The sequence below is a fragment of the Apteryx rowi genome, unplaced genomic scaffold (assembly GCF_003343035.1).
Source record: "Apteryx rowi isolate R43461 unplaced genomic scaffold, aptRow1 scaffold_523, whole genome shotgun sequence".
NCBI lineage: Eukaryota > Metazoa > Chordata > Aves > Apterygiformes > Apterygidae > Apteryx > Apteryx rowi.
In genome coordinates this window covers 322,093-335,707 of record NW_020450787.1, presented here as the reverse complement: position 1 = coordinate 335,707, position 13,615 = coordinate 322,093, and the positions used below count along the sequence as shown (strand labels likewise).

General features: G+C 35.6%; 1 protein-coding gene across 4 annotated transcripts in view; it reads left to right on the top strand.

Annotated features, from left to right (window-relative positions):
• The window catches only part of MYT1L (myelin transcription factor 1 like), a 131,341-nt gene that overhangs the window by 43,758 nt on the left and 73,968 nt on the right, over nt 1–13,615 (top strand). For 3 of the 4 annotated variants that reach the window (XM_026080499.1, XM_026080498.1, XM_026080497.1), the window contains exons 5-7: nt 4,098–5,069; nt 9,607–9,741; nt 12,273–12,363. In XM_026080499.1, coding sequence (XP_025936284.1) covers nt 4,098–5,069; nt 9,607–9,741; nt 12,273–12,363 — 1,198 coding nt within the window. Of the gene's footprint in view, nt 1–4,097; nt 5,076–9,606; nt 9,742–12,272; nt 12,364–13,615 lie in introns of all 4 variants that reach the window. The other variant, XM_026080496.1, reaches the window with a different exon arrangement.

The window sequence follows — 13,615 nt, the reverse complement described above, 5'->3', positions numbered from 1 at the left end:
TTATTCTCCAGGGACTCCTTGTATGACCTGGAGAGAGTCACTTAACTTCTCTGTGTCTCAATTTCCCATCTGTAAAATGGGGTTAAAATACCTACCTCACAGGGGTGTTGTGAGGCTTTCTTAAATAACGTTTGTAAAGTGCTTTGAGATCCTTGGATGAAAAGTGCAATAAGAAGTCAAATTATTCACTTTTTTGTAGTGCAACACAAGAGTGCATTTATGTTCAGATGGCTGAAGGCTTCCAGCTCTTTAAAGCTATCCCACATACCCTTCACTATAATTTCCCTACCTATCATGTCCCAGGAGCTACAAAGAACAAACTTTGCAATCAAAAATACCCAAATAGTCATGCTTTTGCTGGGATGAGGGATAAAAAAATCTGGCATTCTTTTTAAACTGTGTTGCATATTTCTTGTCCATGCAACTCTAAATCTTACTGAAATAGGGCACATAATGACTTCATCTGCTCTTCACCTAAATTGGCCAAATTGTTTCTTTTTGAGAAAAATTCAGCTGCTTCCCCCAATAAAAAAACCCTGCAATTTGGGTCAAAGGTTACAGAATTAGGAAGGGGTAGAATAGGCGTTTTACTCCAAATTTGTATATAATCAATCCCCTCAAATACTCACTATTTAACAAATAGTCATTAAACAGCACAGTGTAAAGGTGGGTACCCGGTTAAAGATTAAATCTTAGGTAACATAGAAACATGAAATGAAATCAAGATTAGATTTTACAGAGTTGAATCAAAGAAAAGGCACATAGGTTCATACAAAGCTGCTAGGATAACATAATTTCCAGAACTACCTTTAACTAATACACCAACTAATTCAGTGCTTAAACCTTTGGATCAGTAAATAAGTGGCACAGGTGCTTCGCTAGAGCAGGCCAGAGAGCTCAGCACCCACCAGACTGTGCTATTGAGCAGATGAATTAATACACATAAATATCCTTTTCCTCCAAATTAAGTGCTGCATGGAGAACGTGAGAAAAATAGTGAGCTGTTAAAGAAATGCAAAGTAGAAGATGCAAGAAATGGCCAAAAATTAAACGAGGAGGAATGAAGCTTGATTAAATATTTTGTTTTCCTGCCCCTCTCATCCAGGATTCATGCTCCACATTTTCTTCTCCTCCACCACCCTTTTTTCTTCTTCTTTTTAGGATTGAACGGGCAGGACAGCTGAAAAGGATATAACCAAACAAACAGAATAAAAAATGTTATAGTTTCACCCTGCTTCACCTACTCAAAAGGAATTTACATGTCTTCACTCATACAGTACGTGATTCATATTTTGACTTTTCACTGTTGTGGAGGCAAAGCATAACACATTCCTCCCATTGGTGATCATTTACATGACTTTCATTCATGTAAAAACAAGCACAAAACCCCTTATTTAGAAAACAAACCCCCAAATTGTTCACATTCCAAAAGTTTGCCTAGAGTATTCACTGCATACCTGAACAGTTCTCTAGGTGACCTAAGATAATATATTTCTTCCTACCCTACATTTCAGTATCCTGCTAAACTCAGGTTTGAGCTGACTTCACCAGTGTTTCTAGATGTCTCATCCTAAACTTGAAGGCACTGGCTATTTTGGAGATGTAGCTCACTGCTTCTTTAACTACTTCGATGTTCCTTCTTCTACATTTGACTGCCCATCAGACATAGTTACAAGAAGTGCCCCATAAAAGCAGCAGTTTCTAATGAATAATATCTTCTTGGCAACAGGTTTTAGATTTAATATTTAAAGTAATGTGGGATTTGTTTGTACATTTCACTTTAGAAAATGATCATTAGTGTATTAAAACATTTGCTATTCAAATAGCACAAACTAATTATCTAGTAATCCTTAACTACTTCCTTTTATGCAGACAGTCAAGATGGAAATTTTTCAAATAGAAAGCTTAAGTGACATTCCTTACTTTTACACTGAAAAGCTGATACTCTGATATACTTAATTTTTGAGGCACCGAAGCATAAATATGAATTATGATTATCTTGAGAACAGCAGGCAACTAAAATAAAAACACCTTTGATGATAAATAGGTAACCCACCATTGTCTTGTCACTTAAAAGTAACATACATCCTTCCCTGTTAATTATCTTCCCACTGTATTCAAGTAGATAATGTATATTACACAACATTTTACCCTTAGATCATTTTCTTTCCTAGACATAGCCTAGTCATCTATCAGGTCTGCTGCTTAACTACAGCCTACTATCATCCCAGGATCCCTAACCACTGTGTAGGAGGAACACTATCTTTTGGCTGAAATATCAGTTATTGTGCTGTTGAGCTTTGTATTTAAAACTCTGATTTATCATTTTGTCCACTGACCTAAAAAATTATTTTTACCACAAATGCTTTCCTGTCATCAAAATGTTAGTGTATGAGCCACCTACTACCTGAAATTTCCTGCTTTACTTTCTTTAACCCAAAACATCAAAGTCACACTTTAGAAAATGCTATGTATTTAGGTGTACTAGTGTTGCAAATACATCAGAGCTGAAAAGATGACATCTCATGTTGATGGGCTAGCTCTTGAGCAGGTGTTAATTGTCCTAGCTCTACCGATTTCTTTCAATTTGCACCACCTGAAAAACTGGCCTAGCATGTCAATCTAATGACAGCTTTAGGAACTTTCCTTTCAAGTTGTGATGGAACACATTCAAATATTGTTTGAGTAGCTGATTATCAAAATGTATTTTCTGAGACGTTCATTAGTAAATAATGATGAATGTATATGTATTTAAGAATGGGCCTAAGAAAGACATAACTTTTAAATGAACATAAGATACCAGAAAATGCTCTCTGGATGATATTCATCTGACCAAATGTGGATATCTTTAAGGTAGGCATCTACTCGGAGCCTATTCTCATGGAGTCCCTTTGTTGTCAATTAAGAGAAACAGGCACTTCTAGTGAGTAATTAATTTCATCCCGAAGAAGGTATCTTAAACAGACCAGGTGAATTGTACCCTTAAAGCCTCTGTTTCTCTCATGACTAGAATGGGAACACTGAATAGCTTACTCAGATATAGATGCCTGCCTTGCTCATGTCTAAAATTAGGTGAGATGAATCTCACCCTCAGGGCCTCACACTGGCTCCATTTTATTAAGTTGTCCCTCTATTATTCAACAGTTGCTAAAGCAAAACTAAGCAAAACGTGGTAACTCTGTACCATTATGTTACACTATACAGGATAGTAGTTAACAGCCCTATCGTGTATATATAACTAGATGAATTGGACAAGCATATTTACTTACAATTATATTGTGCATATAATTTCTTCTATCTTCCTTTCATTTAACAATTCTTTGAAAATTCTTACTTCTCCACAGTTTGCATAGTTAAACCGATAGATTTTGATTTTTACTGATGGTTCCACTAACTGAAATGCCATTTTGATCTTTGCATATAGTTATTGTTTATCTAGCATTATTGGCGTATGAAGTGTTTTAAAAAGTGACAATTTCCTGTTTGGTGTGTATTCTTTCTCTTTTGATGAATATACATTCATCAATAAGAGAATAAATCCAGTAGTACTCACTCCTTTACCATCTGCCATATTTAGAAATACAGGAGTGAGAAAAGTTTGAAACCTAGGCAATTGTGTCATATTAGTAGTATGATATATAATATACCCCATAGAACTGTAAATAAAGAAGTGAAAGGAGAAACATAAAAGTACTTAATGTTTTAAATATTATGCTTAAAAAGTATAATATTTTTAGCAATAATAGTGATTAGCATTTTGATTGTCTTTTTCCTATCGGTACTGTGAAAGAAATTCATGTGAATAACAAATAAACAAAAATAGTGTTATGGACTACAGAGAAATTCACTTAATAAGAGCAGTTTAAACTTAACTGCACATGGGCATTAGTGTTATAGAATTGCTGTATGATTAACAATATTTGACATGCAGTTTGTTTTCTGTCCATGTGATTGCAACAACAGTTCCAACTGTAGCCACTTTTTTTTCTTTTCTTTTCTTTTCTTTTCTTTTCTTTTCTTTTCTTTTCTTTTCTTTTCTTTTCTTTTCCTTTTTCTTTCTTTCTTTGTTTCTTTCTTTGTTTCTGTTTTTTATGCAGAAGACCATCAAATGAATTGTCACAATACTCGAATAATGCAAGACACAGAAAAAGACGATAACAATAATGATGAGTATGATAATTACGATGAACTGGTGGCCAAGTCATTGTTGAATCTTGGCAAAATTGCAGAGGATGCAGCATACAGAGCCAGGACAGAATCAGAAATGAACAGCAATACATCTAATAGTCTGGAAGATGATAGTGACAAAAATGAAAACATTGGTCGGAAAAGTGAGCTGAGTTTAGATTTAGACAGTGATGTTGTTAGGGAAACAGTGGACTCCCTTAAATTACTAGCACAAGGACATGGTGTAGTGCTTTCAGAAAACATTAATGACAGAAATTATGCAGACAATACTTCACAGCAAGATAATAGGAATATGAACTTTGTAATGCTAGGGAAGCCTGTGAACAATGGACTTACAGAAAAAATGGTGGAGGAGAGTGATGAAGAGGTGTGTCTCAGCAGTTTGGAGTGCTTAAGGAACCAGTGTTTTGATCTGGCTAGGAAACTCAGTGAGACAAATCCACAGGAAAGAAATCAACAGCAAAATATGAACACTCGTCAGCATGTCAGGCAAGAAGATGACTTCCAAGGAAGAACACCAGACCGGAATTACTCTGATATGATGAACCTAATGAGGCTGGAAGAACAGTTGAGCCCCAGATCTAGAACTTTTTCTAGCTGTGCAAAGGAGGATGGTTGTCATGAAAGGGACGATGATACCACCTCTATTACTTCAGATAGGTCTGAAGAAGTGTTTGATATGACAAAAGGTAACTTAACCCTGCTTGAGAAAGCAATTGCTTTGGAAACTGAGAGAGCAAAAGCCATGAGAGAAAAAATGGCAGTGGAAGCTGGAAGGAGGGATAATATGAGATCATTTGAGGAACAGTCTCCAAGACAACTTTCTGGGGATGACAGGAAGCCTAAACCCAGTGACGGCCATGTCAAAAAGCCATATTATGGTAAAGGTAATATTTCTATATACCGTATGTTATGTCATGAGAAAGTGTGAGCTAACATGTCAAGTTTTGCATAGAATTCTGAAGTGATTAATTCCACAAAATGGGAACCTTATTTAAATTGTAGTAGTATGGCATGATTGTAAAATAGCATCATGCTGTGATTATAAAATAAAATAATTCATTCTACAGTGTTAGAAATATGTACAGTGTTTCAGTGAATATAATTTGGCTAAATTAAAAAATAACTTTTCAGGGAATCAAAACAAATAAGAGATCATGTTGAAAGAGGCAAAGATTTTTCTCAAGTTTTTAATATTTTTATAGTAATTATATTAAAAAACAATGGAAAGTTATGTTGCAAACTATATTGGATAGAGGGGTTTTATGTAGCAGTTAGTCAATCAGCTATGAAGTGCATATTTTACAGATTGGATTGGGTAGGTGGCATCGTGATTTATAAAATTATCATCAAATGACAGTTATTGATGAAGCCTCTCCCATCTAAAATGTAGAATTGCCTGATAGAAATTGAACAGTATCAGAATGACCGATAACATAAGATAGGGGCAGTGACTGCACATTAATTATCTTAAGATGGTAAGGTAATGGAAACCATTTGCTATGCAAGGCATGGTGTGGCCTGGGCTGAGATCAATAGCAATTTCTTTCTTATGTGCATTCCACTTCACTGGTTTCATTCCATTGTGGAAACAGTTAAGGTGCTGCCTTGACCATAATTCAATATAAAAGACCGAAAAAAAAGAACAGACTAAAGGTTACCTTTAGAATGCGTTTTAATTTACGGGATTATCCTGGTGATGGTGTGTTGATATTACCACACCCCTATTCAATGTGTCTGCATCTATACATGTAGGGCCATGTTGTACGAAGTGTTCAATACCTCCTGAGATTCATTGAACACCCTTAATTCCCATTGACTTTAGTGGAAGCTGAGGACATGGTATTTCTTGGGAGATGCTAAGCAGGGCCTGGATCCTTCTTGTCTTTATTATAACAATATTTGGTTTCATTTCCATAAATGAGATTGTGGGCGTTTTTCTCCTTTTTTATAAATCCCTGTTTTGAAAGAGTAATACCCTAACATCTGCCTGTGACATTCAGGCAGGCAGACAGCATCTTGGTCCAAAAAAGGTTTTGATTTTTTTTTATGAGGCTTGAAGAAAAGTAATGGTCCGTCTGTTAGACAAGCATGGAGATTACTGATGTCAGACAGTCTTCTGCAATGTATTTGGGAGAAGTTTTGTTTCTTTTAAACACAAATATATGATCCAGTGAATGCTGTAGTAACTTGGGGTATTTGGGGAAGACAATTTAATTTAGTTAGCATATTACTGCATAGCCATGTGGATGTCGTGCTAAATGTTGTTTACATATGATATATAGTAGGTATATTTTCACTTTGAATATGTGTCTCTAACAAAAACACAGAAAACATGACAAACCAATATTATTTTTTTAAGAGCTTTATGACTCTGGTGCTGTCCAGCCTTTCCAGTCTATGTATGCTTAGGAAAACATTCATACATATAGATCTGCTGTCTCTAAAAAGCTAATACAATTTCTGACAATAGCAAAAATATGGACTTCCTATTTCAGTAAATTTTAGAGCTTCTTTGAACCATCCTACCTCTTAGGAGCTGCAGGCTGAATTGACGACAGGTCCAAACCCCAGCCAGGATCCAAAGGACAGCCCTAAAGATTGTGGTAGTTTGTACAAAGAAACTTTATGGAGTGGATCCTTCTGTGCTATTTTAATAAGGGAAGAAAGAAAAACTGATTCCTTCCTTACTTTAAAAAACATGTAGGAAACACTACTGCAGTCGTTGAGAAAGGAAACTTTAAGTAAGGCAGTTGATTATATCATTTGTTTTCAACTCATATAGAATTTTCGAAATATTCATGAAAAAGATATTCACAGAGTTGTATGATATGGTTAAGTGGAAGCATTCTGGGTGCACAGGTATTCAGTGGGAACTACCTCCTGTCTACTGTCTTCTGGAGATCTGCTCTCAGAGATTGCTGAAATAACCATTAAGGGACTACAAACCATTTTTTCCATGGCATTTAAAGCCTTCTAAATAGGCTTTCTTCTGAAATTTAAGAATTTTAAAACTTTTTGAGTCATCTGATACAAGGCAGTATTCCCATTGTGGCAAGGAGTGAGGAAAGGTTACAGAATTAAATAAAACTGTGCAATACTTTTCCCCATTAGCAGTAAAGGTTTTACAAATGAGTATCCAGTGTTTCCTGTAAAGTTGTGGAAAGTTTTAGTTGGATGTCTTCCATTAAAAGCAATGGGAAATTGTGCAAGTATAATTTTGTGCAAGTTTTGAAAACATTAAGATTAGTATACAGCATCTTTTCTGACTCATTAGACCATAAAGGCTCTTAAGGAGCTGATATATGCTATAATTTTATAGCATAGAACTGAATATAGAGGAGGATTTGCTTGACACTGTAGGATGTAAGTGTCCAGATCCTCAGCTGCTCTAAATTATAATACCTCTGTTGACTTCAGTGCAGTTATGACAAAATACAGTATCTAAAGTTTCTCTCGTTTAAAGTCTCCAAAAAGCCATTATGGTCTGTTAATCATCTACATTTTTTGCAGTCTTTGAATATTGTTATATTTACATAATCTATATTTCATTTACATTATTCATTCACTTATCCAATACTTTTACACATCCTAAAGTACTTGACATTAAGAGTTGTTTAGAGTTGTGTATGTATGTAGCTGTGGGCTTGGTGTTCTAGTGGTCTCAGCACAGGCCTCTCTGGTAGGAATTCTAATCCCTCCTCTGACATTTACTCCTTCTGTGGCCTTGGGTTTAACTTTTTAATCTCTTTATTTCAATTTCTTGAGATATAAGATTACAATATTTTCAGGAGTGTTCTGATAACTGTATAGCACTTTGAAGATGGATTTGTATATGCATTTCTTGTTAAAAAGCGTGGAACAAAGAACTGTAACCTACAGTCAACATGCAGGCTAAGTAAAATAAAACTTTCACATTCACAGATTCRTTTGCAAAAGCCAAGTTTTAAATATGGTATTAAAATTTAAGAAGGGAAATAAGACATGGAGAGTCATTTACAGTGAGCTACAGAATTTCTCTAAAATCAAGGTTTTTAGGAAGGACTTGGAATGTAAGAGTATATAAGAACTACTGGAGGGAAATCAAGGAAAAATAAGTCTACAGCTGAATGTGAATTCTGCATTGTATTTCTACATGCTTAAAAAAAAATGGGTTGTATGTGAAGTTCTGCAAATACTGAAATTTCTACTGATTGTACTGAGTGTTGCATTTGTTGAAGTTGGAATGGAATTTAACATAAGACTTAATGGAAAACAAATATAAAATCTTATTTTCCAAAGAAGAAAGCATAAATCCTGAAGCAAAGCAATGACAAAAGCAACATAAAATACTTAAATGAGGATAGCTCAGATTTGGTATTGAAAGGTGGCTGGACTGAAAAAAAAACACCAAAAAACAGAGCATATTGGTTGATTTTGAGCCAAAATGGTAGCAGTTAGAGTATCCTGAATTTTATTCTTTTAATACCAATGTAAAAATTGCTAATAGTTTCCAAAATCTGACAACTGTGGTTAAGATGATGTGATGTAAGTTGTATCATGTGCTGAGCTAAAAGTCTAGGGATGTTATTTTACAAATGTTCTGTTACAGGAAACAAGCTCATGAAGTATATAAGCAAGTTCTAGTTCAGGATTAATTTCACCAGAAGTTTCACTACTTTCTTGGCAGAAAACTTTAGTTTGTTGAAAAAATGTCTATTTAGACTTTTCGTTGATTTGTACACAGAAGATCCAACATTCTAAAAGATCATTAACCTTTTAAGCATGTGAATATTCAAGTATTGTATATGTATGTCTGTAATGGCCCCAAATTTACACAGCAAGTGATACTTTCAGTAATTTTGATTACAATGTTTACCCCACCCTAATTTTTTGAAGAGAAAAGAGTATATACATAATTTCTACTACTTCATAAGGAATTTAAAGAAAACAGAGTCATCTGCTCAGAGAAACTTGGAAAAGGGATTTGTTCATGCTGACTCATTAAATCATTATGCTAAAGAGCTGGGTTTGCTACTCTCAGGACATTGAAGTTCTGTGACAGCACATTTGCAGACTTTAATACATCAGGCAAATAAGAACCAAAAGAAGGGAAGCTCCAGCTAAAGATTTTTCAAATGACCTTACACACTTAAGCTGATGCTTGCCAGCAGAAAATTGATTGACAGTGGTATGGCTTTGCTGTAAAAAGGTCATTTTCCAGTCACTATGAATGGATATTACTGTGATCATTAGGATCCTGAAATCTGAAAAGAAGATAACAGGATAAAAGTGACAAAACTGTGTTAAGTAGAAGGGTTTTTTTTCTTCTAGTTTTCATAAGAACATTTACCAAAAAATAATTGACATCATTAAATGAACCTTCTTACAGAAATGTGGAAAGCATCATTCACTTGACACATTTGTTGTAAATTATAGATCCCTCAAGAACAGAAAAGAAAGAGAGCAAATGTCCTACCCCTGGGTGTGATGGAACGGGCCATGTAACGGGGCTTTACCCCCATCACCGCAGTTTGTCAGGATGCCCACACAAAGATAGGGTCCCTCCAGAAAGTAAGTCCACATTGTTTCATGGAAACCGGGGATAAAACTACAAAGATTTTTCTAGCATGCTTTTTAAGTCTTTTATTTAAAAAATTAATTTCATTTTTCAGTATGGTATGTCTCAACTTAGTCAACTGTTCTGTGTTATAGTTTTTCCTTTATTCCATCATTTCCATTCTCTACTAACTTTTACACTGAAAAGAACAACTTTTAAAGCTGTATTCTTTGATTTTAAGGATGCTAGATTATTTTTAAGGAGATGTATTCAATCAACAAAGAAAAAGATTTCCAGAAAATGTGCACTGCTTTTACTTCTGCATGCTGATGTCACATCAGCTGTCCCTGTTGTCTTGTACAAGAATAATTGTACTTGAAAAACTTGCACCCCTATTCCAGTGTTGTTGTGTCTTAAACATAACTTATACTAAACTAATTTCTATTATTAAAATTACTAATTTGGCTGTTTACTTAGTTGAGCAATATTTTGAGCAATATTCCCCTGTCACTTACATGGGTGGAATTTCTTATGATGTCAGTGGATTTCCTTCAAGGGAAGTTCACCTGTATGAACACACAGGAAGTTCATCTGAAAGCAGGAGGCTTCATTTCTGGAAGTCACTTCCTTGGCTGGTAGAAATTGGCATAGTCCTGTGGAAACTAATTGCTCTATGCTGATTTACACCAGGTAAGCATCTAGCTAAGATCTAGCTAAGTTCTCTTTCACACTGGTTTAAAAATGGAGTTACTCCATTGAAGCTTATGGGCCTAAATCTACACTGTCCTTCACTGACCTAACTTCAATGGATTTACAACAGTGTAAAGGAAAAGTTAAAGACAGTCAAGGCTGAAATGATCCTCAGTTTCCAAAGAGAAGGTAGATTCTGAAGAACAGGAAAGCAGAAGTCGATTAGTACACCAAGAATGGCAGATGTAAAAAGCGTCCTATTTCATAGTAGAGTGGCTTCTTCCAGAAGTAGAGTAACGAGGAAGTACTGTAGGAAACTTTGCTGTATCTTGGTTTATCTCTGAATACAGTAGAACAAATAGATTCATTTCTCTGCTTTGCAAGACCCAGTAATTTTCCGAAGCACAGATATTTATTCAGTTGCTCAAAGKTCTCTCATTTTTCTAAATGGTAAATAAAAAGCTCTTTAGAAGACTTTGTAAATCAAAGAAGAATATAGCTTTAAACTGTTTGCATGCTCTTGTACCTACTAAAATGGAAAAGGTGAGCTCATCTTTTTATTTTTTTCCTGTGATGTTGGCCTTGTGAAGCATGTTTCAAGAACAGCTTTGAATAGTAGGAATTTCAGAGCAAAGCTTTTGCATCTGTACACATTTTAGTACACTGATGATGAGGTGATGATGATGGTTATCTTCTAATCAGTATCTGTGGTTAAATTCTCAAGTCTTTGCACAGCTTTTATTCAGTTCTTTACTCAGTCAAGGAATTCACTGATTTTATTAGAGTTTTATTGAGTGAGAACTAAATACAGGCTTCCAGACAGTTCTTGTATGAGAAAACCAGAACTTTGCAAGGGCTGGATGGCCTCTTTCTGTAGAGTGATGCACCGCCATCCAGCTCTGAGACATGGATTCAGATATGTCTCACATCATACAAAAGAAATTATTTCAGTCTAATTTCTGTTTAGTGTTTAACTCTCCATAATTTGGCCCCCAATAGCATGAGCTTTATGATTCAGAAGAGAACTGCTTTGAGTGGCTTTGGGAGTAAATTTTCCATCCAGCTTGCAGTGGATGCTGATGCAAATCAGTTTACTTGCTTAAGCTTGTAACACTTCTTTCTTTCTTACGTAGTTTTTTTTCCCACCATCCCTCAACTTTTTAAGTGCTTATTTTTAGTTTTTACCCTTAAAAAAAATCTATCACATTTTTCACATCTGTAGAGAATACAGATAAGAAAAGGACCAATTTTGCTCATCATATAGATATGAATGGTATATCTATACAGATGTGGGCAGAACTGGACCCTAGCTCAATTGGGCTGGCTTATAGTTAGTATTAAATTCTGATAAGGGTTGTGCTGAGGTATATTTCAAATAATTCAGTGTTCTACCAGTATAACTTGAGAGTTCATTTTTATCTTTCAAGTTTGATACTGTGTATATAAAACTATGTATTATGAATACATACCTTTCCTGAAAGAATTTTTCTAGTCCGTAATTTTATATCGGACTGTTGCTGGCTCACATTTTACTATTGAGCTGGTCATGGCTCAGTGTTTTTGTGTGAGGAAGATGCTGGAAGTCTTCTGCTTCACTGTTACACCAGAAACACATTTGTTCGTAGGTTTTGTAACCTTCATAAGTTTCATACCTGTTACCCTGTGTTAATGAGCATAGGCTCACAATACTTCCTTCCCTCATCAGGCTTTATTGGCTATCTGTGTCACGTGTATTTTGAGGAATGCTGGTTGTTAATGAATCGTGTTTTGTTTTAAAATGGTTTCATATATACTGGGACTTGATTTTTTTTCTTGTTTTCATACTCTGCTGTTTTCTCTTACTCTCCTTGTCAAGTTCTTGCCATGCATGAAAATGTTCTTAAGTGTCCTACACCAGGCTGCACAGGCCGGGGCCACGTAAATAGCAACAGGAATTCCCACCGAAGGTAAGGATGCCATCGCTGGACTCCAGTCTAGAGGGAACAGTGCTTCCGAACTGCAGCCCTTCTAGCAGTCCATTGGTAGGGGGGGAGTGTGAGTGTGTGTTTTGTTGTTTTGTTTTTAAGATTGACAGATGGTGCTTTGTGTGCTGTATTCATTTTAAAGAGTAACATTTCTTCATGTATTTTATGAGGAGGACAAATGCACATTTGTTTCAGTACGGATGAATTGATCCACAGAAGGCTTTTTAAGCATCCTTTTAGCTTTTTGGGTGGATTTTTCCTTTTGTTTTGGTATTAGCCAAACTCCTTATGGGTATGTCACAGGAAACAGGAAGAGTCTGCCAACATCATCAAGACTAGRGAGAGTTCTTGTTCTGACACTTCACCCTCTTCAGAGATTATTTCATAGTGCACAAAAATTCCACTCTGTTCATAAAAATGATTTTGTAGAGATGAGAAACAGCATTTTAAATGCACAGACATTATAGGAGTTAACTTTTCTGCTACCCACAGTCTCAACCCCGAAGTCCTTATTCAGATAAAATTAAATGAGAATTTTGCCTGATTAAGAAACATTATGAAAATGTCTCATTAAATTAAAAAATGAGACACTAAAAACATACCATGTTCTAGTCAAACAAGACAAATTTAAGGAAAACTGCAACTTTTTGATAGGTTCCTAGGATTAGTTCTATAGATTCTTACAGAACGGATGTCATTGTCTGTTAAATTCTATCAAACAAGTAAAAAAATTATTGAGATATTGTTATAATTTTACTATGTTATGTTTTTCCCATAGAAGAACAAGGTCTTGTCTTACTGCTTTAAAAAAATCTAGGAAATCTGGGTAGAGGGCAAAACTAACTATGCAAGGTTCTAATATCAACCTCCTTTTTTACTCTTAATCGTAGCGTGAAAGCTTAAGAGACTATGCAGGTACTGGATGTACAGTCTTATCAAGCTCTGGGTTACTACAGCCCTCATGTTAACTGCATGTCTCCCAGCACACTCTTGCAGGCATCGATCCTTTTATAAAAAGCTCTGGCACCCCTTTCTTCTCTGTGGTGATGCTGCCAGTAGATTCAGCAAAAATCTCTGAGAAGGCTCTATGGGAATTACTGCTGCTTGAAGCAGCGTTCACTTGTGGTTGAATATCTCATTGCATATTTGAGGTGTCTGAAGAAGAGTGTGTCAGTGGAGCACAGCTGCCCCTGGCATTACTGCAAAGCCATGCAGAGCCCCCTCACCCCTCTGC